The sequence below is a fragment of the Quercus suber genome, unplaced genomic scaffold (assembly GCF_002906115.3).
Source record: "Quercus suber isolate HL8 unplaced genomic scaffold, Cork oak 2.0 scaffold_2, whole genome shotgun sequence".
In the NCBI taxonomy this organism is placed as follows: domain Eukaryota; kingdom Viridiplantae; phylum Streptophyta; class Magnoliopsida; order Fagales; family Fagaceae; genus Quercus; species Quercus suber.
Window position 1 is genome coordinate 3,568,295 of NW_027069469.1, and position 25,300 is coordinate 3,593,594.

A 25,300-nucleotide genomic window follows, 5' to 3' on the forward strand; every position below is an offset into this window, starting at 1 on the left:
GCAAGCCGCTAAATGCTGTGCACGTGAGAAGTATGCGGGAAGGTGAAGGGTCATGCCAGTTGTCGCACTATAGGACAAAAGTCTCAGGCTGGTTAGGCCGTTACCTTGCGACTTGAACTCGCGACTTGGACAAGCCGCTAGGCTAAGCCGCCAACTAGCCCTGTTTGGCAAAAACTAACTCTTCGTATTCCAAACACACACCACTATATATAGACCCTTATACCCACGAAATGTAGAGAGCTTCCAGAGAGAATTTTGTGAGAGAAACCCTAGAGAAAAACAAGATTGCCTCATCCCTAATCTTCACTAAGAGACTCTTCAAATTCCTCTACTCTCTTCCTCTCCATTGATACATCCTTGAGAGGTCATTGACCAAATCCTTTTCTCATCACACCCATATCTGTGAGAAGGTACATTTGGTGCTAAGGGAAGCAGTTTGGAAGGGACCAATGGTTATTGGTTGATGCTATAGGTTATAGCAGAATTTGGTAAGCTATAAAAGAAAAATGTTCAGCGCAACCTCGTTGGAACAAGAAGTTTGGAGAGCTTAGGTACTTGGGTAGATTATGCTTGGAGGGTCTATTGCTGTTCATATATCCCAACTACATTTTCTAGTAGATTATTGACTGCTTGAAGGGCGGTGGAGAGATTTTACGTCGAGGGCTTCGGTTTCCTCTTCGATAACATATCGAGTGTTGTTCTTGTGTTTGCATCTCTCTTCCTTTATCTTTGTCATTTATTTTATGTTGTGGATGTGATTATATTTGGCTTAGATTGCTTATCAATTCTGTGTTTGGCTTATGTTCATGTTCCGCACATTAATTGTTTGATAATAAACTTGAATTGATATTTTGTCATTTGGGGTCTAAACGTTCAAGGGTGTTTTACACACATATTTAACATTCATATCTAAATTTCTTATAATTTGATAAATGCAATAACTTGTGATTGGTTTAAAATTACTTTCAAATAGATCATTGATATCATTTTTATTATGCATTATGAAAATTTTGACTTATCATTGACACAAATTTTATCCTACACTAATTAAAACATAATGGTATAACACTATAACATCATTTTCAAATAAATTTATTATTATCTCTTTTATTATGTATACATTAGAATATATCAACTCAATAAATAACCAAGAGCTTTGTAAATTTATAGTTTAATTATTTGACACCTTCTGGTATTTTTAATAGAGACAATCATGATTCAAATCCCCTCCCCAACTATAGAATACTATCGATGTATCAAAAAAAAAAAAAAAACCTTTGTAGCTTACTAGGCATTTCCAACCTACTATATAGCAATTAGAAAGATACATCCTTGTAGATTTATACACATAATAGTTTATAAATTATTGAAAAAAAGAGTTCTAAACATGTTCAATAACAAATTTTGTTGTTTTTTTTTTTTTTTTTTAATTCGCATAGTAAGGGAAGTTTTGTTGCTTTTACAAACCTAAAAGGAGAGCCTTGTTGTAAAATGATAGAAATATATAAAACAAAGTAAAAGAAACAAGAAATATATATTGATAAACTCTTAAATTCATTTTTTTTTAGATAGTTTTAATCTATGGCATCCACTCTTAATGATGCTCTTTATCATCAAACCAAGATACCAATCGATTTTTGATGTAGGTGGGGTTGAACCCCAAATCTCTTACTTAACCATCAGAGACTTTACCAGTTGAGCTAACTGGAACCCATAATTCTTTTGATCTCTCTTCGATGTGTACGATAACAGTAAAATAATCTCACATATATATAGAGCCTTAGAATGCTTGTAGAGTTTATGGGATAAGGTTGTAATAATGAGTACACTTATGGATATATATCTTCCCTATAGACACTTATGGATATACATCTCAGCCACATAACCTTTTCATTGCCCAAAGTTTACACATTCCAATCAGACTTTATTTCTAACACTGCCCCTTGGATAACCACTTTCTAAGAATATGCCTCGTCAAAATCTTGCCAAAGAAAAACCCTAAGGGAAAAATTTTTGGCTAAGGAAAAAGAGTACAGTATTCTTGTATAACTTCTAGTGCTTTAAGATTGCCTCATTAAAACCTTGCAAAGGAAAAACCTAGTGGGAAAAAAACCTTAGGGAAGGAAAAAGAGTATAATCAGCACACATCCTTTAGAAAATTTACTCCCCTTCATGAGGTCATAGAATTTCCACTGTTCATGGTAAAAATATCCTTAAGTTGACGCATGCCAATGTTGTGCATCATCTTCTTAAAAGTCACAGTTGGTAATGGCTTAATGAACATATCAGCCAAATTATCACATGATCATATTTGCTTGACATCAATATCGCCACTCTTCTGGAGCTCATGTGTATAAAAGAATTTTGGTGCAATATGTTTGGTTCTATCACCCTTGATATAGCCTCCCCTAATTTGATTGATACAAGCGGCATTATCTTCGTATAATATCGTTGGACTATTTATGATTGATGATAATCCACAGTTCTCACAAAAATGTTGAATTACCAATCTCAACCAAACACACTCATGACTTGCTTCATGAATTGCGATAATCTCTGCATGATTTGAGGAAGTAACAGAAATTGTTTGCTTAACAGCTCTCCATGAAATAGTAGTATTTCCATAAGTAAATAAATATCCTGTTTGTGATCGGCCTTTGTGTGGATCAGAATGGTAACCTGCATCAACATATCTAACTAATTGTGGTTTTGATCCATTTGGATAAAATTATTCCAAATCAATAGTCCTACGAAGATAACGTAAAATATGCTTAATTTCATTCCAATGTCTTCGAGTTAGTGTAGAACTATACCTTGCTAGTAAGTTAACTACAAATGCTCTATTAGGTCGTGTGTAATTTGCAAGATACATCAAAGCACCAATTGCACTAAGATATGGTACTTCAGGACCAAGAGTCTCTTCATCATCTTCTTGTGGTCAAAACGGATCTTTCTTAACATCAAGTAACCGACCCACCATTGGAGTGCTCAAAAGATGAGCTTTTATCCATGTAAAATTGCTTTAGGACTTTTTCTATGTACGTTGATTGATGAACAAGAATTCCATTTGGAAGATGTTCAATTTGCAGGCCAAGACAAAATTTTGTCTTACCAAGATCTTTCATCTCAAATTCATTCTTAAAACAATTTGCTGTTTTTGTTAACTCTTCTAGAGTCCTTATAAGATTTAAATCATCAACATATATTATAACAATAGCAAATCTGGATTCTAATTTTTTGATAAAAACACATGGACAAATTGGATTATTCTCAAATCCTTCTTTCAAAAGATATTCACTGATGTGATTATACCATATGCGTCCAGATTGCGTTAACCCATATAAGGATCTTTGTAGCTTGATAGAATACATACTTCGGGATGTAGGATTATATGTTTCAGGCATTTTATATCCTTCAGGGATTTTCATGTAGATATCATTATCTAATGATCCATACAGATATGCTGTAACAATATCCATTAATTGCATATCCAAATTTTTTTTTGCTACCAAGCTAATCAAAAATCTGAATGTAATTGCATCAATTATAGGAGCATATATTTCTTCATAATCAATACCGGGTCTCTATGAGAAACCTTGTTCTACAAGTCGCGCTTTATACCTTATAATTTCATTTTTCTCATTTCTCTTACGTACAAATACCCATTTGTATTCAACAGGCATTACACCTTTAGGTGTTCGAACTACAGGTCCAAAAACTTCATGTTTACTTAGTGAATTTAATTCTGATTGAATCACCTCTTTCCACATTGGCCAATCATTTTTATGTTGACATTCATCAACGGTTTGTAATTCATATTCATTATCAATACTTTTGGTAATATCAAGGACAACTTTATATGAAAATATTTTGTCAACAACAATTTTATTTATATCCCATATTTCTCCTGTATGTACATAATGTATCGAGATCTCGTTATTTTCAGGTACCTGACTCTCTTAAAGGGATAACTCTTCAAGAGGTTTATTTCCAGAAAATTTTTGTTCATAAGTTTTGGATAGATCAATTCTTTTTGTAACCTGTTTCCTGGGTATAGCCTCTTTATAGGCTGCAACTTGTTTTTCTTGTACTTTTCTCTTCCGAGGAATTTTTTCTTTAACACTGATAGGTCTTCCACTCTTAAGGTGTGGCTTTGATTCATTTGCTGCTGTATTAATTGATTGTCCTATAGGGACTTCAATCCGTGCTGGAGTATTAGCAGCTAGAATGTGAGATTTCACTATTTTCTTATTGTCGGTAAATACATCTGGTAATTGATTTGCAATTCCTTGCAAATGAATAATCCTTTGAACTTCCAATTCACATTGATTTGTACAAGGATCAAGATGAGATAACGTCGAAACATTCCAAGTAATCTCATGTCGTACTTCAGGCAACAACTTTTCTCCCCCTAATGGTGGAAAGATTGTTTCATTAAAATGACAATTCTGAAAACGTGCCTTAAAAACATCACTAGTTAGAGATTCAAGATATCTAACGATAGATGGGGAATCAAAACCCGTATAAATTCCAAGTCTACGTTGAGGACCCATCTTAGTGCATTGTGGGGGTGCAATAGGTACATATACAGCACAACCAAATATGTGCAAGTGAAAAATATTTGGTTGTTGGCCAAGTACAAGTTGCAATGGTGAAAATTTATGATAAGCTGTTGGTCTAATGTGAACTAATGATGCAGCATGCAAAATAGCATGACCCTAAGTAGAAACTGGTAATTCTGATTTCATAAGCAAAGGTCGAGTAATAATTTGAAGTCTCTTGATAAGTAATTCAGCTAAACCATTTTGAGTATGTGTATAGGCAACAGGATGTTCAACATCAATTCCAATTGACATGTAATAGTCATCAAAAGATTGAGATGTGAATTCACCAGCATTATCTAAATGAATTTTCCTAATTGGATAATTAGGAAATTGTGCTCGCAACCTAATTATTTGGGCAAGAAGCCTAGCAAATGCAACATTTATAGTAGAAAGTAAACATATATGTGACCATCTGATTGATGCATCAATTAAAACCATAAAATACTTGAATGGACCAGCGGGTGTAATGGTCCACATATATCACCTTAAATTCTTTCTAAGAAAGATGGACATTCAACAACAATCTTTGAATGTGATGGTTTGGTAATTAATTTACCTTGAGAACATGCACTACATGGATAATCACTAGGTAAAAGAATCTTCTGGTTCTTTAAGGGATATTCATGGGAATTTTCAATAATTCGACGCATCATTGTTGATCCTAGATGACCAAAACGATCATGCCAAAGCATAAAAACCTTTGGATCCAAACACTTCTGGTGTATTGCAACATTTGTTTCGACTGTTCTCATTGTAGTATAATATAACCCAGATAAGAAAATAGGCAGTTTTTCTAATATGAGCTTCTGGCCCGATACTATTGAAGTAATATAAAGAAATTCTTCACTACCTTCATTATTGGTTTCAATATGATAACCATTATAACATATATCCTTAAAGCTAAGTAAATTTCTATTTAATTTAGAATACAAAGCATCATTAATACAAAATTTTGTGCCCTTTGGCAACATGATAATTGCTCTTCCAGAGTCTTCAATTAATTTCGATGAACTTGATATGGTATTGACATTGGCTTTGCATCATTTTAAAATTTTAAAATATTTTTTATCTTTAAGGATAGTATGAGTTGTTGCATTATCTGCTAGACAAAAATCTTCACTAATCATCTTGGAATTAATTTTTTACCCGTAAGACCCATGATACTTCATATATGCAAAACATAAATTAAACTTTATTATTTTAAACATAAATAAAACATAGCCAAGTAAACATACTTATTACAATGCAATAATATAATAAAAGAAAACAATTAATTGGTATGGAGATTTCCATCACTAATCAAATTATCAAAATTTCCATCAACGACATATCAAGATAAGTCATATCCACTCCATTTGAAAAAATCAAGATAATTCATAGGATCTTCAAGATCATTATGATTGGCAAAGTTCGTTTCAAATCCCTTTTCATTTTCTTTTATGGAGGCTTGGTACAAATCTACCAAATGTTTAGGAGTACGACAGGTACGTGACCAATGACCTTCCATTCCACACCTATAACACTTATTTTCATGATCGTTTGATGGTTTATTTTGTAAACCCTTGCCATTTTGATTCTTCTGATGGTAAGGTGTGTTATTCCTTTTTGAAGAATTATGAGTACGATCCTCTCCATATTGATTATTCCTTCCACACCTACAACCACAACCACGAACATAATTTCATCTATGTTTATCAAATGAGGTTCCATTCGCTTCAGGGAATGGAGTAGAACCGGTTGGGCGAGATTGGTGGTTTTTTAGCAAAAGCTCATTATTTTGTTCATCCACTAGAAGACATGATATTAGTTCAGAATATTTTGTGAACTTACGCTCTCGATATTGCTGCTGCAGGAGCATATTCGAGGCATGAAATGTAGTAAATGTTTTCTCTAACATGTCTTCTTCAGTGATTTTTTCCCCACATAATTTTAATAGTGAGATTATTTTAAAAAGTGCAGAATTGTACTCACTCACACTTTTAAAATCTTGCATCCTCAAGTTCAACCAATTATTATGAGCTTTTGGGAGGATTACAAATTTTTTATTCTCATATCTTTCCTTTAAATCATTCCATAAGACAAGAGGGTCTTTTACTGTAAGATACTCAGATTTTAATTCTTCATGGAGATGATAGTGAATAACAATCATTGATTTTGCACGATCCTGCAGGGATGCTTGATTGCTAACCTTAATTGTATCTCCAAGGTTCTTTGCCTTTAGGTGAATCTCAGCATCGAGGGTCCATGATAAGTAATTCTTGCCCGAGATGTCAAGGGCAGCAAATTCAAGTTTTGTAAGGTTCGACATCTATATAAATATATAATTACGTAAGAAATTAAATAACTAAATATAAATATATATATATATATATATATATATTATCATACACAATTTTAATGAAACAGAAGTTTTGTAAGGTTCGACATCTATATAAATATATAATTACGTAAGAAATTAAATAACTAAATATAAATATATATATATATATATATATTATCATACACAATTTTAATGAAACAGTACAACTTATACATGTTCAAATTTAATTGTAATGAAACAATACTTGCATTTTTAAAGATTATCAGTACATGTAATATATAGCTATAGGTATAAATAAATGTGAAGACAATATATAACAATATATCACTAACCATAACTAAATAAACGTGAATCTCATAATATATAATAATAGGATAACGTGAATCTCATGAAAAATTTTAATCAATTAAAAATCACTAAAATTATAAGCATAAAGCGTAAAGAAAAACAAATAGGATAATTATTAATTCCTTAAAAAGAAAACTTACAATAAGTTGAGAGAATTACATAAATAATCTTTAATGTTTGAAAAACAATGGGATTACGACTTCTTTTTGAAATTGGGTAGAGACTCGTGCTAATAACATGTTGTGAAATGATAGAAATATATAAAACAAAGTAAAAGAAATAAGAAATATATATTGGTAAACTCTTATATTCAAGTAGTCATCCATGATTCTTTTGATCTCTCTTCGATGTGTACAATAATAGTAAAGTAATTTCACACACACACACATATATATATATATAGGGCTTAGAATGCTTGTAGAGTTTATGAAATAAGATTGTAATAATAAGTACACTTATGAATATACATTTCTCCTGTAAACACTTATTGATGTACATCTTCCCCCACATAACTTTTTCATTGTCCAAGTTTACCCATTCCAAGAAGAATTTATTTCTAACGAGCCTTCAAATGTTATCTCTTCAATAAATAAACAAATAAAAAACAGTGAATTCCACTTCCTCCACGTGTCCGATCTGTCATCTTCTTTATAAAACAAAAAAAACTGGTACGCCACGACTAAGACTCTTCTAATTGTGCGTTGAATTTCATTTCATTTCATAATTATTAGCCCACAAATCTTTTACAAAAAATCTACAACAAACCCTTCCTACTTCTCTACTATAGGGTTTCTATTTTTTTCAACTCTTCAATTACTCCCAAATTGAACGCCAAAGCTTTCAAAGTCACCAAAATCTTAATGCAATAACAAAGAAAGTCTCTCACTGAGTAGAAGAAGCTATGGCGGGTCGTAGGGACGGGCCGTTGATGAAGGACAAGGACAAGGACAAAGACAAGGTCCGATCTCGAATCGTCTTTGCCATTGTCGTCGGAGTTACTCTCGGCTGCGTCTTCGCTTTCCTGTACCCTCACGGCCTCTTCACCGCCGATTCGCCCATCCAAAACCGCCGATTCAGTAAATCGGATCTCAAGGTTTGGATCTTGCTACTCCTCAATCAGCTCTAGCATCACTGTTTAGTTTAATTTCCAATTTTTTTTTTCATTTTAATTGGATTTTGACTTAGTTGACCTTGTTACTTGTTTTGATAAAATGTGTGCTTGATTTACATAATGAGTAAAAAAAAAAAAATTTATTTTGTCGGTCTGAGAGTGTAATGAGTGTCGCCTCGTTTAAAATTTTATATGATGTGACATTGGATGTAACTTTATAGATTTGTAATATTTAATCTGAAATATGAAATGGGTTCGTTTCAAATGGAGAGGATCATTTTCGAGACTGAAGTGCATTTGGCTTGGTGGAATTGGAATTAGAACTTACAGTGTTCATATGGGTGTGGAGTAGTGTTTATTGTTAAATGACTGAAAGAATTGCTCTCATTTGAATTACCCCAAATTTGGTTTTAGGTATTGACTTTGTTGTGAACAAACATGGCCTTGGTATGAGCAAGCTATGAGTTTGTGTAGTAAGTTAATGAGAGGATCATTTCACACCCTTGGTGGAATTGAAGTTAGAACTTACAGTGTTCACTTCATGAGGGTGTGGAGTAGTGTTTATTGTTATATAGTTGAAAGAATTGCTCTCATTTTAATTAGCAAATAATAATAATAATAATAATTTGATTAGTAATGAGTTTTTATTGAGAACCAAGACTTAATTAGCCAAAATTTTGTTAAAGGTATTGCATTTGTTGTGAGCAAACATGGCCTTGGTGTGAGCAAGCTATGAGTGCGTTGTAAGTTAAAGAGTCTGTATGTTGTGGCATGCTTGTGAATGGGCTTGGATAATCCTTGGAAGTTATTGTGATGAATATAAGTTCATTGCACTTATAGCTCTCGTGGGATTGTAATTCAAAAGTGTAAGAAAGAAAAAATTAGAATCATATCAAGGGGTGTTCAAAATGATGACTTGAATTAACTTTCTTGCATGTTTGTTATTATTGTTTGATGATGCTCATGCTCTTAGGTTATATAACAGCTTCCTAACATGGATGGATGTAAATAGTTATATGGGGTGGCTTCTAGTTAGCATAGCTAATAAAGGCTTGTGTTGTTAAATGAGGGACCTAGGTTCAGATCCCACATACACACACACACACACACACACAAAAAAAAAAAAAAAAAAAAAAAAAAAAACTGGTACGCCCGTTTAGTTTGTATTTTTAAATAACATTTTTTTAGTTTTTAAACAGTATTTTACGCATTTCAACACACTTTTTCACCCACACGTATTTCAGAAAACTACAAACAACAATTTTCAAACTACTCTACCAAACCCTCCCTAACCCTCCCTAAGACTCTTCTAATTGTGCGTTGAATTTCATTTCATTTCATAATTATTAGCCCACAAATCTTTTACAAAAAATCTACACCAAACCCTTCCTACTTCTTTAGTATAGGGTTTCTATTTTTTTTCAACTCTTCAATTACTCCCAAATTGAACGCCAAAGCTTTCAAAGTCACCAAAATCTTAATGCAATAACAAAGAAAGTCTCTCACTGAGTAGAAGAAGCTATGGCGGGTCGTAGGGACGGGCCGTTGATGAAGGACAAGGACAAGGACAAAGACAAGGTCCGATCTCGAATCGTCTTTGCCATTGTCGTCGGAGTTACTCTCGGCTGCGTCTTCGCTTTCCTGTACCCTCACGGCCTCTTCACCGCCGATTCGCCCATCCAAAACCGCCGATTCAGTAAATCGGATCTCAAGGTTTGGATCTTGCTACTCCTCAATCAGCTCTAGCATCACTGTTTAGTTTAATTTCCAATTTTCATTTTAATTGGATTTTGACTTAGTTGACCTTTTTACTTGTTTTGATAAAATGTGTGCTTGATTTACATAATGAGTAAAAAAAAAAATTTTATTTTGTCGGTCTGAGAGTGTAATGAGTGTCGCCTCATTTAAAATTTTATATGATGTGACATTGGATGTAACTTTATAGATTTGTAATATTTATAGATTTGTAATATTTAATCTGAACAGTTGAAGTGCATTTGGCTTGGTGGAATTGGAATTAGAACTTACAGTGTTCATATGGGTGTGGAGTAGTGTTTATTGTTAAATGGCTGAAAGAATTGCTCTCATTTGAATTACCCCAAATCTGGTTTAAGGTATTGACTTTGTTGTGAACAAACATGGCCTTGGTATGAGCAAGCTATGAGTTTGTGTAGTAAGTTAATGAGAGGATCATTTCACACCCTTGGTGGAATTGAAGTTAGAACTTACAGTGTTCACTTCATGAGGGTGTGGAGTAGTGTTTATTGTTATATAGTTGAAAGAATTGCTCTCATTTTAATTAGCAAATAATAATAATAATAATAATAATTTGATTAGTAATGAGTTTTTATTGAGAACCAAGACTTAATTAGCCAAAATTTTGTTAAAGGTATTGCATTTGTTGTGAGCAAACATGGCCTTGGTGTGAGCAAGCTATGAGTGTGTTGTAAGTTAAAGAGTCTGTATGTTGTGGCATGCTTGTGAATGGGCTTGGATAATCCTTGGAAGTTATTGTGATGAATATAAGTTCATTGCATTTATAGCTCTCGTGGGATTGTAATTCGAAAGTGTAAGAAAGAAAAAATTAGAATCATATCAAGGGTTGTTCAAAATGATGACTTGAATTAACTTTCTTGCATGTTTGTTATTATTGTTTGATGATGCTCATGCTCTTAGGTTATATAACAGCTTCCTAACATGGATGGATGTAAATAGTTATATGGGGTGGGTTCTAGTTAGCATAGCTAATAAAGGCTAGTGTTGTTAAATGAGGGACCTAGGTTCAGATCCCACATACACACAAAAAAAAAAAACTATTGTATCTAAAAAAAATCGCTTATATGGGTTTCGTTTTTCCCTACTGTTTTATTTGTTAGGTTGGTTCATCATGTGAATCATCGGAACGGATTAGCATGCTGAAGTCAGATATTACATCATTGTCGGAGAAGAATGCTGAGCTGAACAAGCAGCTCAAGGATCTTAGGGAAAAGCTACGGCTGGCCGAACAAGGAAAAGATCAAGCACAGAAGCAGTTTATGGTTTTGGGTGAAAAGTACAAGGCTGGCCCTTTTGGTACTGTCAAGGGTTTGAGAACTAACCCAACTGTTGTTCCTGATGAATCTGTAAATCCAAGATTGGCAAAGATCTTGGAGGAAATTGCTATTCAGAAAGAAGTTATAGTTGCACTCGCAAACTCAAATGTGCAAAGCATGTTGGAGGTCTGGTTTACTAGCATCAAGAAGGTGGGTATCCCTAATTATCTAGTTGTAGCACTAGATGATCATATTGAAAATCTATGCAAATCTAATGGCGTTCCAGTCTACAAGAGAGATCCAGATCAGGGTATTGATTCAATTGCAAAGACAGGAGGTAACCATGCCGTGTCTGGACTGAAATTTCGCATTTTGAGAGAGTTTTTACAGCTGGGATACAGTGTTCTTCTCTCGGATGTTGATATAGTGTACTTGCAGAACCCGTTTGATTATTTGTCTAGGGATTCAGATGTGGAGTCTATGTCTGATGGTCACAATAATATGACAGCTTATGGATATAATGATGTCTTCGATGAACCTGCCATGGGTTGGGCTCGATATGCTCATACTATGAGGATATGGGTTTATAACTCTGGTTTCTTTTACATAAGGCCTACACTTGCTTCAATCGAGTTGTTGGATCGTGTGGCTGGTCGGCTTTCTCGGGAGTCAAAATCATGGGACCAAGCAGTCTTTAATGAGGAGCTCTTTTTCCCCTCACATCCTGGGTATGATGGGCTTCATGCTGCCAAGAGAACTTTGGATATCTATCTATTTATGAACAGTAAGGTTCTTTTTAAGACAGTTAGGAAAGATGAAAGACTTAAAAAGCTGAAGCCAGTTATTGTTCATCTAAATTACCACCCAGATAAACTTCTAAGGATGAAAGCAGTAGTAGAGTTCTATGTTAATGGCAAGCAAGATGCACTAGAACCTTTCCCAGAGGGTTCTGAATGGTAGAAATAGAACTACTGAATATCTTCATCTTGCGAGTGGATTGTGCAGCTGTTTAATTCTTGGTATAACTCACTGGATACAGATAGATTAGTTTCATTCCACCTTCCAAGAGAGATAGCAAGTATCCTTTGAAATGCTCCCCTTGAATTTTCATTGAAATTCTGTTGTTGAATTGTTATAAGAACTTTTGCTTTAATTTACTTGAACACTCCCCAGATAGCCACTGTTTTATATCACGTATACCAACAAATCTAGTTGAGAAGTCTGTTGTACACTGTACCACTGCTAGGGGGTTTTTTTTTTTTTTGGGAAGATCTGATTGCTGTACGATGTACTGTTCCCAAATAATTGGTTTACCGGGTAAGGGTTTCTCGTCTTTCATTGATGTGGAACTTGGAAGGTAAAATGAAGATTGTGAAGAATAAGGGCTGTTTGGTAATGTTGTTTTAATAACGTTGTTTAAGTATTGTGAAAATACGTGTGAATGAAAAAAGTGTTGTGGAAATATATTTTATGTTGTTTAAATAATGAAAACTATTGTTTAAACAACACAACCAAACAGATCCTAATTGTTTATGTTTTTTTTATTTTTTGTGGACATCTTAGAGCATCTTTATCAGATGTTGCAAAATTTTTGCCATTTTACCACATCAAACACCTACTTTATTATTTTACCACATCATTTTACAACATCTCATTTATCAGATGTTTTATAATTCAATCATATACATTAAAATAATATTTCCTACACATTAAAATAATATATTATCTCCTAATTCTTTATTATCAACAACAGCACCTGCAACCCACACCGCAGCTCCACTACCACAGCCCACAACCACCGGCCAAACCCACAGATCAACCACCGACCACCAATATCAGCCACTTGCTACCAAAAAAAAAAAAAAAGTTTCCGTTGTTGAAGTTCGTTTCCGAACGATTATTCTCGAAGTGTGAAAGTATACGATGGCGCAGTGTAGTTGACGTAAGGGAATGAGCTGGCTGATGTTGTAGAGGTGTNGGGAAGAGCTGGGTCTGATGTGAGAGAGGGAGCCGGTGTGTGAGAGAGAAGAGAAAAGAAAAAAATGAAGAGAGAGGAGAGAGAAAAGAGAATATAAAAAGATTAAAAGTTTTGCCACATCTGTCCGTACCGTTGCAAATTTGCAACGGTACTGTAGCAATGTGGTATAAGTTTTAAGATTTGCCTCATCTCATAAAGCTTCTTTTTTTTGTTTGGTGTGGTAAATGTGCCAAATATTTGGCATTTGGCACATTTACCACACCTAATACAGATGCTCTTACCCCCATTAGCAACAGTATTACACATGACAATAACTTTATCGCATCCGCTAACAAACATTGCATTAAGCAGTAACTCCACAGATTTTAGCCTGTTTGGTCTTCCTTCTCAAGCTCACATTTTAAACAATATTACACACTTTTTCACTCACACGTATTTCAAAAAACTACAAATAACATTATTCAAACTACTCTACCAAACACTCTTATTTCTTATTTTAGTTTTCATGTTAGAATCTAATAGAGCCAAATTAGATGGTGTTTATGTTAGATCCAATGGTAGGTTTTGTTATGGTAGTTTTTCACCCACACGTATTTTAAAAAACTATAAATAACATTACTCAAACTACTCTACCAAACATGCCTATTTCTTATTTTAGTTTTTCATGTTAGAATCTGATAAAGCCAAATCAGATGGTGTTTATGTTAGATCCAATGGTAGGTCTTGTCATGACATATAATAGTACAATTTTTTTTAGTTGTTTTGTCATTTCTTTTTTCACTCCTTGGTCTTTGATGGAAAAATACTTATGTTTGATCCTAATTAATTTATTAATGATCCATCGTTCGCACTAAGACAGTAATAAGACTAGTTATTTTTGCTATATGTGGTTTTTTGTGATTTGGTCATTTTGGATAGACAATAACAGCTACAAAGAACAGTAATTTGATCAAATTCGTTAATAACATCACATTGATTAATAACACCACCGAAGGTCTCTTGCTTGATGATGAGCTTAATATATGTATTAAGTAATCACTGGCTGTAAAACTAGACTATACCTTTGGATCTTGGGTTTTTTTTTTTTTTTTCCTCTCTAATATTTTTGGATTTTGTATGTACCATAGCCACACAATGACAGAAGCTATCTACCCTATGCCTTTATTATAATAAGACTAGACATAAGCCAAAATTTCTCTTCATTATCTTCTTTAAAATATATATATATATATATATATATATATTATTTTTTTTTTTTTTTAAATCTTACAAAAAATGTGGCCCAAAGAGGGAGGAGGTTTGAATCAATACTATCTGCTTCCTTTAGTCTTGCTTTTCAGATTATTGTGCCACCAGTGTCACTCAATAAACTTGTCTTCCTTTATGAATAATTCATTTATTGCATTCCAATCTATATTTTCTAGCCCACAAATTTCAGGTATGACCCATATGCCTGAGGGGAACTGTCCTGAAAACTGAAGGCAATAGCATATGGAAAATGCTTTCAAAACATGGATGGAAACCATGGTACTTTTAGCCATCTTTTTTTTTTTTTCAATTTTATCCTGTCCAACAATCAGAAAGGGAACAAAAACAAACGAATGCTAGGGTTTTGTTATCATGATTTCACAAAATGACAGAGCTGTCACTGCTGAGTTTTATATAGACAAAAAACTTGAGTTGTATCTATGGCCCAAAGAGAAAGTCCATCCAAGTTGCATCAAAAATTCCTTGTAATAACGGTCGCCAAGAGAATTATATTTAAAAAACCTTAAAAAATATAAACCGAAAAGAAAAGAGATGAAAATATAGGTCCACCATTCCAGAGGCCATTGCCTGGCTAATACGATATTGCTTTGTCTTTGTAGTGTGGAATTTTCTTCTTATCCCAAACTCACAAAGATAGATTTTTCATTACCCCTTGTGTGGCTTCAAATTCCACTAACTTAAACCTAACTCTGTCTTCTTTGCATTTTCCTTGTCAACATTTTCCTCCTCATATTGTTCATACTTTTCATGACCAAAAGCTTTGGAAACTTTATTAGACTCACAACATCAAAATCTCTCTTGCAACATATTCAGGAACTCATACACCTTGATTACCCTCTATAGTCACAGCTCAACAGAGCTGCACTAAGATTCCCGCCAGTTATATACTTGAATTTTCTGCTAAATAAATTGCTATCAACAAAAAATGGAGAGATTTTCACAAAGAGAGAGTGTTCTTTTGGGGTATTGTCCTCAAAGAGCATTCACAAACTCCAACTCTTCACCCGACAAAAACTCGGACTTAGACTTTAATGATGTGTTTGGCGGGCCACCAAGGCGCGTCATCAATACAAGAAAAGCGGTATAATTTCAATGAAGCTAAGGATACCTATGGACGTAGTGGGGAAGATGAATCACATTCATGCCGTATTTCATGGCCTTGTCATGGTGAGAAGCCAGTGTTTGGGGAGGAAAATTTGAACAGAAGGAGATACCCGAGTGAGGATTTTTCAATGACATTTTTCGAGGTGATGAATCTTTTACTTCTACTCCAAGGAAGCGTGACAATGATGTTTTTTCTACAGCCCCAGGTTCGCGGGTTTTGAGCCCTGCTCGACCCCTGCCACCCAAAGCTGAGCCCTTGGGAGTTATCACCCCCTTCCCAATTCAGGTTTTGGTTTTACTACGAGGATTCTATCAGTTATTTTTAGAAAATCTTAGGGATAAGATAGCAAAAAGGCATGAATTATGGTTAAAAATAGCTTCTTCTTTTTATCAATTGTAGTTCTTTCCGTTGTTCTTCCTAATGACCAAACAAAGGACTTATTAGTTTCATGAAATAGATATGTTGATTATATGTAAGAGATCATGGAATGGGATCTTTAGTTCTCCCGAAATATTCTTTATTGAAGTAGTATGATCCACAGTTTGCACGACTTCAATTTCCTCCCACCCAGAATCTATGCTGATTTTCAATTGATATGTGATATGTCCTTATGATTATGGCTATACTGAGTTGAGTTTCTTTCTTAAAGTATTGTTATACATGGTATTTTTCATTAATATTCAGATTTTTGTGCATCTTTTCCTGTGACTTACTACAAACTATTTTTGATTCCATAGCCTTCCTGCCAAATTGACCAAAGGGATGGACTCGCCGGTGTATGGTTCCACTCCTCTTAGTCCATCTAAATGCAAGGATGGTGCATCCAATCGTATTAGCTTTTCTTCTTTTTTGAGTTCGAATCTTTCTAGATTTTCAAGCCAATCATCCCAAAGCCAAGAAGAATAAAAAATGGTATTCAATCATCTTATAGCCAAAGCCTTTTATCCCAGGAGATCATTCTTAACAATGAGGAGTCGTCAAATTTGATTAAATCTGATAAAAAAGACACGGAAGGCAATATTAAAAGGATTCAAAAATCTCTGAAGCTCCAACCGACAGCAGTCAATTCCATTTCTCAATATACAAATGGGCTTGCAAAGGAGTGCCATTGATGATTCCTTTTAGAGGAGGGAGTAGTTCAAGATTAAAAGAACCTGTGAAAATGAAAAGATCCCTAAGCTTGAATGGACGGATAGAAATCGAGAGTAAGGTGAGGGAATCACCTTTAAAGTCCTATAAGGTAGAACACAACAAAGAGGAAAATGACTCAGTTCTTGATACAAGCGCTCAAGATGGAGTAGAGCCGTGCCAAAATGTTGCAGAACCAATTCTTCTTACGACTGAATTAGAAACCCTGAGCAGCCTTCATAGTGTTGTTGAAGATGTTAGTGGCGATACCATGATGCGTGATATAAGAGAAGAAATAAAACATCAATCTCTGTCCAAGATAGATTTTTGTGATAATGATGTGAAAGAAATTACTATGCTTACAAAGGAAGTTCACAAGCCTGAGTTGAAACCCCTATGTTCTCTATTCTTTGATAATGATTATGAACAAGGTAATTGTGTTCTAGATCAACTGCATTGGTGCAAGTATATTGTCTCTCATACCACACCCATTTTCTTTTATTGCAGGCAATGAACGAATCACTCAAAGAGGCAAAGGTAAGGAAAGCACAATTAAAAGTGCAAAAAATCCCTTGGCACTTGTTGATGAAAGTAAAAATGTAAAGAAGCAAGATGGAAAAAGAACTACTCTGAATGATGTAGAAGTGGATAAAGCTAGTTTGCAAGATTCGCCTGTTTACTCAGGTGGAAATCTTGGGAAGAATAGAGTTAAGGGAAAGGTCAAAGAATTTGTTAAAATGTTCAACCAAGAAGCTCCTCCAAAACCCAATGACAATATTGACTCTCGAAGTCAGAGCTCTAGATGGAAGAAGAAAGGCTCTTATGGTGCAAGGAATGAAGAAAGTGTTAGCAGTACCAAAACTGGATTAGAAGAGAAAATTCCCAGAGTCCAAGTGAGCAACACAGTCCCAGAAGCTTCTATCATGGTAAATTTAATTTTTACTTGGCCAGGGTATTACAGAAAATTTTGTTGAAACTGAAACTGAAAATTTTAATATTTCTTATCATCTTCTCAGGCAGACGAACATCTGAAAGAGTCAGAGAGAGAACATTCTTCCATAAAACCACCAATAATATATTTAGTGATGCCTCGTCGCAACTAAAGGATAACTCATCAGCAAGTACCGGTTAGTGTTCATAATCTTTATCAATGTAGTAGTGAGGCATAGCTAATACATCAAACAGGTCCAAGTTGAGAAATTATACGGTACATGTATAAGCAATGCTTTCTCATAACATGGTGAGATGTCAGAGCCACATGTATTATCTGCAATGTCTTTTATCAGTAATTTAAGGCCAAATGGTAGAATGAGTTGGTTTGATGCATTAATCCAATTCCTTTCAAATACACTATTTTTGCTGAAAGTCTACTATATCATGCTTCCACATAGGTGTATAGTAAACATGTAAGCAGAACTGGCAGAGCAATGTGCAACATGAACTTTCTGGATTGTGCACTCCAATTTGTATATACTTGGTGTCATTTGTGGTTTCTGTTTTTGAGCAGATCCATATTATTGGACTTTTTTACATTGATTTAATTTGGGAACTAAGCACCTAATTCAAAAGATATATGTAACATATCCATATATTTTTGTCAGCATCAATTTCTAATGGCTCAATGGCTACAGTTGAAGACACAGACGATTCCTTCCAAGGGAACTTTCTCGTATGTGATTTTTCCATTCAAAAGTTTATTCATATCTTTTTAACTTTGGTAAACTTATAATGGTTTCCACATTAAGTATATATTGAATCTGTTCAATCTGTCTCCTTATCAAAAAATAGAAGAGAGAGAGAGAGAGAGAGACAAAGGAGAATCTCTTCAATCAATCTTACATAGTAGTTCAATGATACAAACAATTTGATTAAAATTATGTGAATTCCCATCTCGATACCAGTCCACATATGCATCTTGCCAAATTAATATAGTAAAAATTTAATATTCAAGCATGCATATCTCGGGAAACAAGGAAAAAGCATAGCATATATTTTCTATTGGCACAAGCTAATTTTTTTATTACATTTGCTGAGGAGCTAGTTTACTTGGGCTTGTTGACAGATAAAGGAATTAACCCAAGGCGAGAATGAACTGCCACAAAGTGACAATAATCACAAAGAAATTCAAGTAATGTAGAACAAGCACAGAAGAACCATATTGTTGCTTTCAAATTTTTAAGGTGGCAATAATTGTATAATTTCATGTTAAGCAGGTTATTGATGCTAAAATACGACAGTGGTCCAATGGAAAGAAAGGAAATATACGCTCATTGCTATCAAATTTACAATATGTAAGTATAAATGGTTATCATCCAACTGGCTTCTTGCTTTCTGTTTCTTCTCTGTCCTATCTGTTGTGTTGAAAGAAAGCTCCTTTGCACATTAACCTTGACTGTGACCAGGGAGACTGTTTTGTCGTATGCTTCAAGTCATTTTTGTTCTTTTAGAATATTTCTTACCTGCAAGTTTAATTCTCTTGATGTCCATGCTATGTAAAGCCTTAGCCTCTCAAACCTGATGTTGATCATACGTGCAGGTTCTTTGGCCCGAGAGCGGGTGGAAGCCTGTACCTCTTGCTGATATAATTGAAGGAACTTCGGTCAAAAGAGCATATCAAAAAGCTTTACTCTGTCTACATCCAGATAAACTACAGCAGAAGGGTGCTGCTTCGCATCAAAAATACATTGCAGAAAAAGTTTTTGAGATTTTGCAGGTAAGTTACAGTCTTGTGGTATTTTTTTCTCATACAAACTTCCTTTCCCCCATTCAAGGTTGGTATCTGATTATTTTTTACAGAACTGCCAATTGAAAATCTACTTCTGCCCATCTTACTCACTGGACCCTTAAATATATTGAAGTGTGCTAGACCTCATTCAGATTTTACAAAACAATCTGACCCTTCATTTGATCATTGATCCATGACCATCCATCCTTCATGTCTTATTCTAATTGCAATGTATGAGTTTCTTGGAATTAGGTTCTTCATAGGAATTATCAAAATGCATCAATAATGAACATACTCACTGAAGCCAATTACTTAGTCAGTGTTGCACTTACGCAAAGAGCAATGTGTTTCACTACACATTACTTAGCCACTGAAAGTTCTTTTATGTTCGTCGCTTATACAAGTGATACAACAACTAAGCATTAGTTCCAATTTTTTGGTTATGTGTCCCTTCTAAACATCTAAAATTGCAAGAGAAATTTTGTTTCTGTGTCATATCGACTAGAATGCACCGACGCGGCTCCGGAGGAGCCGACCCGAGTCGGACTTGGCAGGACACGGCGACGCGGCAGGGAGCCGCTGACCATGAGTCCATGCCGCGTCAAGCCGCGTCCTGCCACATGGCCTCCCCGACTCACGCCGGCGCGGGCGAATCAGGCTCGAAACGGCCGAGTCAGGCCAAAATTCAAAAAAAAAAAAAAAAAAAGGTGGAAACGCACCATTTGAACTTAACCTAAATCCCTCAGACTCTCACTTCATCCAAAGACTCTCTCTCACTCCGTCCCTCATCTCTCTTCTCTGTGCTCTCTGCCTTCGGCCTTTCTCTCTCTCTACGGTGTGCTCAGCTTCAGGTGTGCTGTTCTCTCCTTCTCTTTACTTCCCTTTTAGTCTCTGTTTTCTACGATTTCTCTCTTCTCTATGCTATGTTTGCTGTGTTTGTGTGCTTGTTAAAAACCGATTTCGTCCAAACACTCTCTCTTCTCTATGCTGTGTTTGTTGTGTTTGTGTGCTTGTTTTTCGGTTCTTGTGGGATTTAAAGGGTTTTGTAGTTGCAGGTTGTAATTTTAATTGTAGATTGGTGACAATGTTTGACTATTTTGTACTACTATTGCTCTTAAATTTGATATATGTATATATAATGTGAAAAAGTATGCTTAGTAATATATTAAAAATATAAATATAAATATTTTTAATAATTTTTTAATCGTCGAGTCCTGCCGCACCCGCACCTGCACCCGCACCGAGTCCCGAAACGCACCCGTACTTCATATCGATTGAATCAATATATATATATATATATATAAAAGCTTTTTTTTACCTCTTTCATTAAGTTTTTTTCACTGTTATCCAAAAGTTCACATCAACTTATTTTATTGTTATCTCCTTAATTGATTAAACTTTTTTTTGAGAATCAATTAATTGATTAAACTTACACCACACATTTTTCTATTCTTTATGTCTTTTTAGCATACCCACTATTTTAGTATTTTTAAAAAAAAAAAAAAAAAACAAAAAACAATATATTAAGGACTAATAGTAATAACTAACTAGATAAGACCCTAAAAATGGATAAAAAGATTAAAAAAAAAATGTTATAGATTGTTAAATAAAACGGATTGTTTCACTATATATTACCAAAATAAAAGACCTGAGACTAACAAAATATTTGAAAGGGAGAGAAAGATGAATCTAAGAGGTCACTACCTCTGTTATACCAGCCGCCCACTACCATCAAGATGCTGAAACCCCTACGGTTATAATTTTTTTTTTTTTCTTTTTAAAATTAGGGACTTAAATATGATTTGAGTTTGGGTAATTTGGTTGGATGGTTTTTACTTCGGGTATATAAGAAGAGAAAATATTTGGTGCACAATGTAAAGCCATATTCTACCATAATTTAATTTTAAATCATCTATAAGATACATGCATATACACTTGTCCACATTATGTTTTAATGTTATACTATCGATGAGTATAAGACGGTTAGAGAGTTGAGCATATTTTCATTTTATGGTATGAAATATGTGAATATAACACAAATCAGTTAATTTTCATGGTCCCATTACTTTTTTGCATTCATCTTTGGTTTCATGATTTTTTTTTTTTTAAATTAATCTTACCTTGAGAAGGCTATAAATATCCAGTGAAACTAATAAATTAATTTTTAATATCTCAAAATGTATATATTTATTTACTCTAATTTAGTTTCCTTTTTCTTTGTAATATATGTACAACATTATCCAAAACCATCTTCCATAAAATATCTAAATGCATATATTAATTAACTATAGTTGCATATTAATTATATATATTAAATGAATTTGTATGATTTCTTTTTATAAACTTTATAAAAGAGATAATTATTAGTTGGAATAATAATAATAAATTTAGAATATGACATTCTTACTCATGTTTAGTTGCTAATCCGTTAAACTTCCTAACTTCTTATATATATATATATATATATAAAAGTGTGTGTGTGTGTGTAATAGAATAAATATATTTATTTTGTTATAGCATAATGTAATTCTAACACTCCCTCCCTCCCAATTTGATTGTCCTATTCAAAAAGTCAAACTTTTTAAGGAATATTATTTATTGTCTTGTGTTTTCAAAACGATCCTAAAATAAATTTATTAGTTTTTTTTTAAGAGTTATTCTTAAGGAGGCAACTAAAAAGATGTCCCAATTAGATTGATTTTTTAAATATTTGTTAGTTTTCTTTTCAAATAATTTTAAAAATAAAGTAAGGGTATAATAGGAACTTTACTACATTAATGACTTTTATTTTTAGAAACTGGACAATATTTTGAAACCTTCCAAAATAGAATAGATGACAAACAAATTGGGACGAATGGAGTATCATTTTTTCTTAGAATCATATGAGAAACAAATTTTTTTTTTTTTTATGTGAGAAACAATTGAAACACTATATTATGCAACAATTGATGCAATGCCCAACAAAAAAGGGGAAAATTAGTAACACACAATCAAGAATGTTACAAAAAAAAAAAAAACTATATATGCATTTTTTTTAGTAGGCATGAATCATGTTTATCTATATTAACCATTATATCATGTAATTTTCAATTAGTAAACACACACACACACACACACACATATATATATAGTGTGATCAAATCACTAAACTACTCTTAGTGTCTTTCTATTTTGTCTATAAAATAACTAAAGATTATAATTTTTACAAGGAAATTTATTGAAATTTTTTTTTTACACATCAATAGTTGAGGGATCTGAATTATAAATGTCTCTATTAGATATTGAATGCCAACCAGTTAAGCTACAATATTCTTTATAAAAATTATTAAAATATTGGAGAAAACTAATAATAAACTGAATTCAGCTAGTTAAGACAAATTACTGAGTGTATCTTTTTTTTCAATTCAGGAGGCATGGGCTCATTTCAACTCACTTGGTTCATTATGAGTTTTCAGTCCTCTATGGCAATAAGTCTATCAATATGGACAAAGATCAGGTGCTCAGAATCAGGATGTTTCCATGATTAAATCCAAACCGTAATATAAATACTGTTTTGACCATGGATAGGTTGTATAAAATTGATGCCATAAGACATTTCAAATGCCATACTTTTCTTATACTTGTGTTTGAAGCACATTGAAATTTCTATTTTATGGAAACAAAGTTTATAATAGATGGTATGATGTTACATGAGAGAATTTTATTTGTGCTGAAGACATTTTTTCTTTTGACCAAGTTGTATTGAGGACTTTAGTGACTGCTGGATTGGACCTTTCTTTCTTTCAGCAAGTAGATTGGAGGTTGTATAGTTTGCTTTTTGATTTTGATTCTTTTGTCTGGCTATTAGTTTTGATGACTACTAGTTGACAGGCTTGCCTGAATGGGGTGGTACCCAAAATGATGTAATTTGCCAACTATGAGAATTTTTTTTAGAGGGTTTATCCAATTATCCTTGTTATAATTGGACAATTATTATATGTATCCACTACATGTACCCAGTGTCATATGTTTGATAGGAATGGGGAGGGTAAATTACACCGATCTCCTTAAGGTTTTCAATTATTATACTCACCTTCCCTTAAATGCAAACTATTTACACTAAGATTACTAAAAAAAGTGTTAAAATTTTTTGAATTTTCTATTTTACCGTTCACTTAACACTGTTACTATTTTGAATTCAGTATTTACAAAAATCTTTTTCTTTTTAAGCCTTTTTTTTCAATCATCAATTGAATACCGGTGTAAATAATTTGTATTTTAGGGGAGATGTTTTATTCCAAACTAAGAGAAAATGTGAGTATAATAACAGAAAACCATGGGAGGTAAGTGAAAGGGACTACAAACCTGTGGATCCAACAAATACAAGATACTATCTCATCATAACCATGGTACAACAACATGGCCCAGTAATTGAATTCCTGGGCTTGTACTCACCACTGGGTTGGTCAATTAGGATGAGAAATCAAAATCAATCCAAACCCAATCATGAGGCTCATAATTGGGCCGAAGGCAATGGCAATTTATTACCCAATTAATGTGCAAAAGTAGCCAAACTGAAAATTAATAAACTTCCTTTTTTTGACTTTCCAAATACTCCATTGTTGAGTAAATAGTGGAGTACTCTAAAGTGTCTACGACATTCAAATTTTCACTGGCCTAACATACCATACAATTTGGTCTGGACAGACCAAGCAAGCAATTGATGCACATTGGGCCCAAATTTGATTTGAATGTCACCTAAAAAGGATAGACAAAAAGTGAGGTACGGTTTTCTTGTTTCTCATTATCGTTTATTATTAATTTATCATAGTATAATAGTAGCTCATCTTATCTTTGGCAGCTGGCATGACCAAACAGAAACATAATAATGAAAATTTTGCAGAGAGTGTGGGACTTAGGGGGCCTCTCGTTTTTTTAAGGTACATCACCATATTATTGTAGGCGTAGTTGTCCTAAAGTATTACACATGCAGATCTAGCTTACAATGTGGTCCATTCAATTCTCTTCTTTGTGCATTTTTTGGGCGCCAAGTTCTTTTGTTCAAATTCATAATCATAACTCCGCCAATTTAAGATTGAAAGTGAAGCTTCTACTATGTATTGTATCCATCCCCACTATTTTTCCTTATTGTTATTGCATATAAGGTTTTTGAAATTGCAAGCATTCAACTAAACTAGCATCTAGAGTCATGGACCCAAGTGGGTAGGGTCTTGATATGAGATACATCATGAGAATGACATATGAGATAGATTTGAGTTTGAATCTACAGGGTAACGGTGTGACACTGATTCGGCTTAAGGATTATTGCCTCCCATTGCCTAATACTATTGGTGCTTTAGGTGGGGTTGAGATTAGGTTATGATCAACTCACTTAAGGGAGTGCTTGGGACCCCCATCTTTGTTTAGACCCCTCCGGCATTGGTTTCTCAACTGCTAAGAAAATTATTATGATCACATACCCGCTCTTAGAAAGAATAGCTACGGCTAGTTGCCTCACTATTTTTATTGGACAAGGAAAAAAACATATTACAAGTTAAACTAAAAGGAAAATAAGCCACTAAATCAAAATCATTAATCATATGGGTAGGATTTTGTACGAGCTTGAGGGAAATTTAACTCAATAATCCAATGAGTATCAATGGTAAAGACACTAAAAACAATGTTTCATAATTTTTTTTTT

The 25,300-nt window shown here is 33.8% G+C and overlaps 3 protein-coding genes across 3 annotated transcripts; 2 read left to right on the plus strand and 1 right to left on the minus strand.

Moving 5' to 3' along the window:
• Nucleotides 1-6,285: 6,285 nt before the first annotated feature.
• Nucleotides 6,286-6,912, minus strand: LOC136069439 (uncharacterized). Its single transcript, XM_065777979.1, has one exon. It carries the CDS (start codon nt 6,910-6,912, stop codon nt 6,286-6,288), a length of 627 nt encoding a protein of 208 aa, XP_065634051.1.
• A 2,789-nt stretch (nt 6,913-9,701) lies between these two features.
• Nucleotides 9,702-12,877, plus strand: LOC112012156 (arabinosyltransferase RRA3). Its single transcript, XM_065763053.1, has 2 exons — nt 9,702-10,096; nt 11,260-12,877. The coding sequence occupies exons 1-2, from the start codon at nt 9,905-9,907 to the stop codon at nt 12,373-12,375; spliced, it is 1,308 nt and encodes a 435-aa protein (XP_065619125.1). The 5' UTR covers nt 9,702-9,904; the 3' UTR covers nt 12,376-12,877.
• A 2,410-nt stretch (nt 12,878-15,287) lies between these two features.
• On the plus strand, nt 15,288-23,439 carry LOC112012159 (J domain-containing protein required for chloroplast accumulation response 1). The gene is given in 14 exon segments (XM_065763103.1): nt 15,288-15,725; nt 15,727-15,883; nt 15,886-16,054; nt 16,502-16,668; nt 16,671-16,792; nt 16,795-17,326; nt 17,403-17,821; nt 17,912-17,951; nt 17,954-18,022; nt 18,497-18,564; nt 18,958-19,023; nt 19,109-19,186; nt 19,432-19,608; nt 23,029-23,439. Coding segments are annotated over 14 exon segments (2,241 nt in total). The 5' UTR covers nt 15,288-15,587; the 3' UTR covers nt 23,068-23,439.
• The last annotated feature ends 1,861 nt before the right edge of the window (nt 23,440-25,300 follow it).

What these genes read in the sequence shown, in the direction of transcription:
- LOC112012156 (XM_065763053.1), top strand. Translation starts at nt 9,905, where the DNA reads ATGGCGGGTCGTAGGGACGGGCCGTTGATGAAGGACAAGGACAAGGAC. An exon ending in TCAGTAAATCGGATCTCAAG is followed by an intron (nt 10,097 to 11,259) that starts GTTTGGATCTTG and finishes TTTATTTGTTAG; the next exon opens with GTTGGTTCATCATGTGAATC.
- LOC136069439 (XM_065777979.1), bottom strand. Translation starts at nt 6,912, where the DNA reads ATGTCGAACCTTACAAAACTTGAATTTGCTGCCCTTGACATCTCGGGC.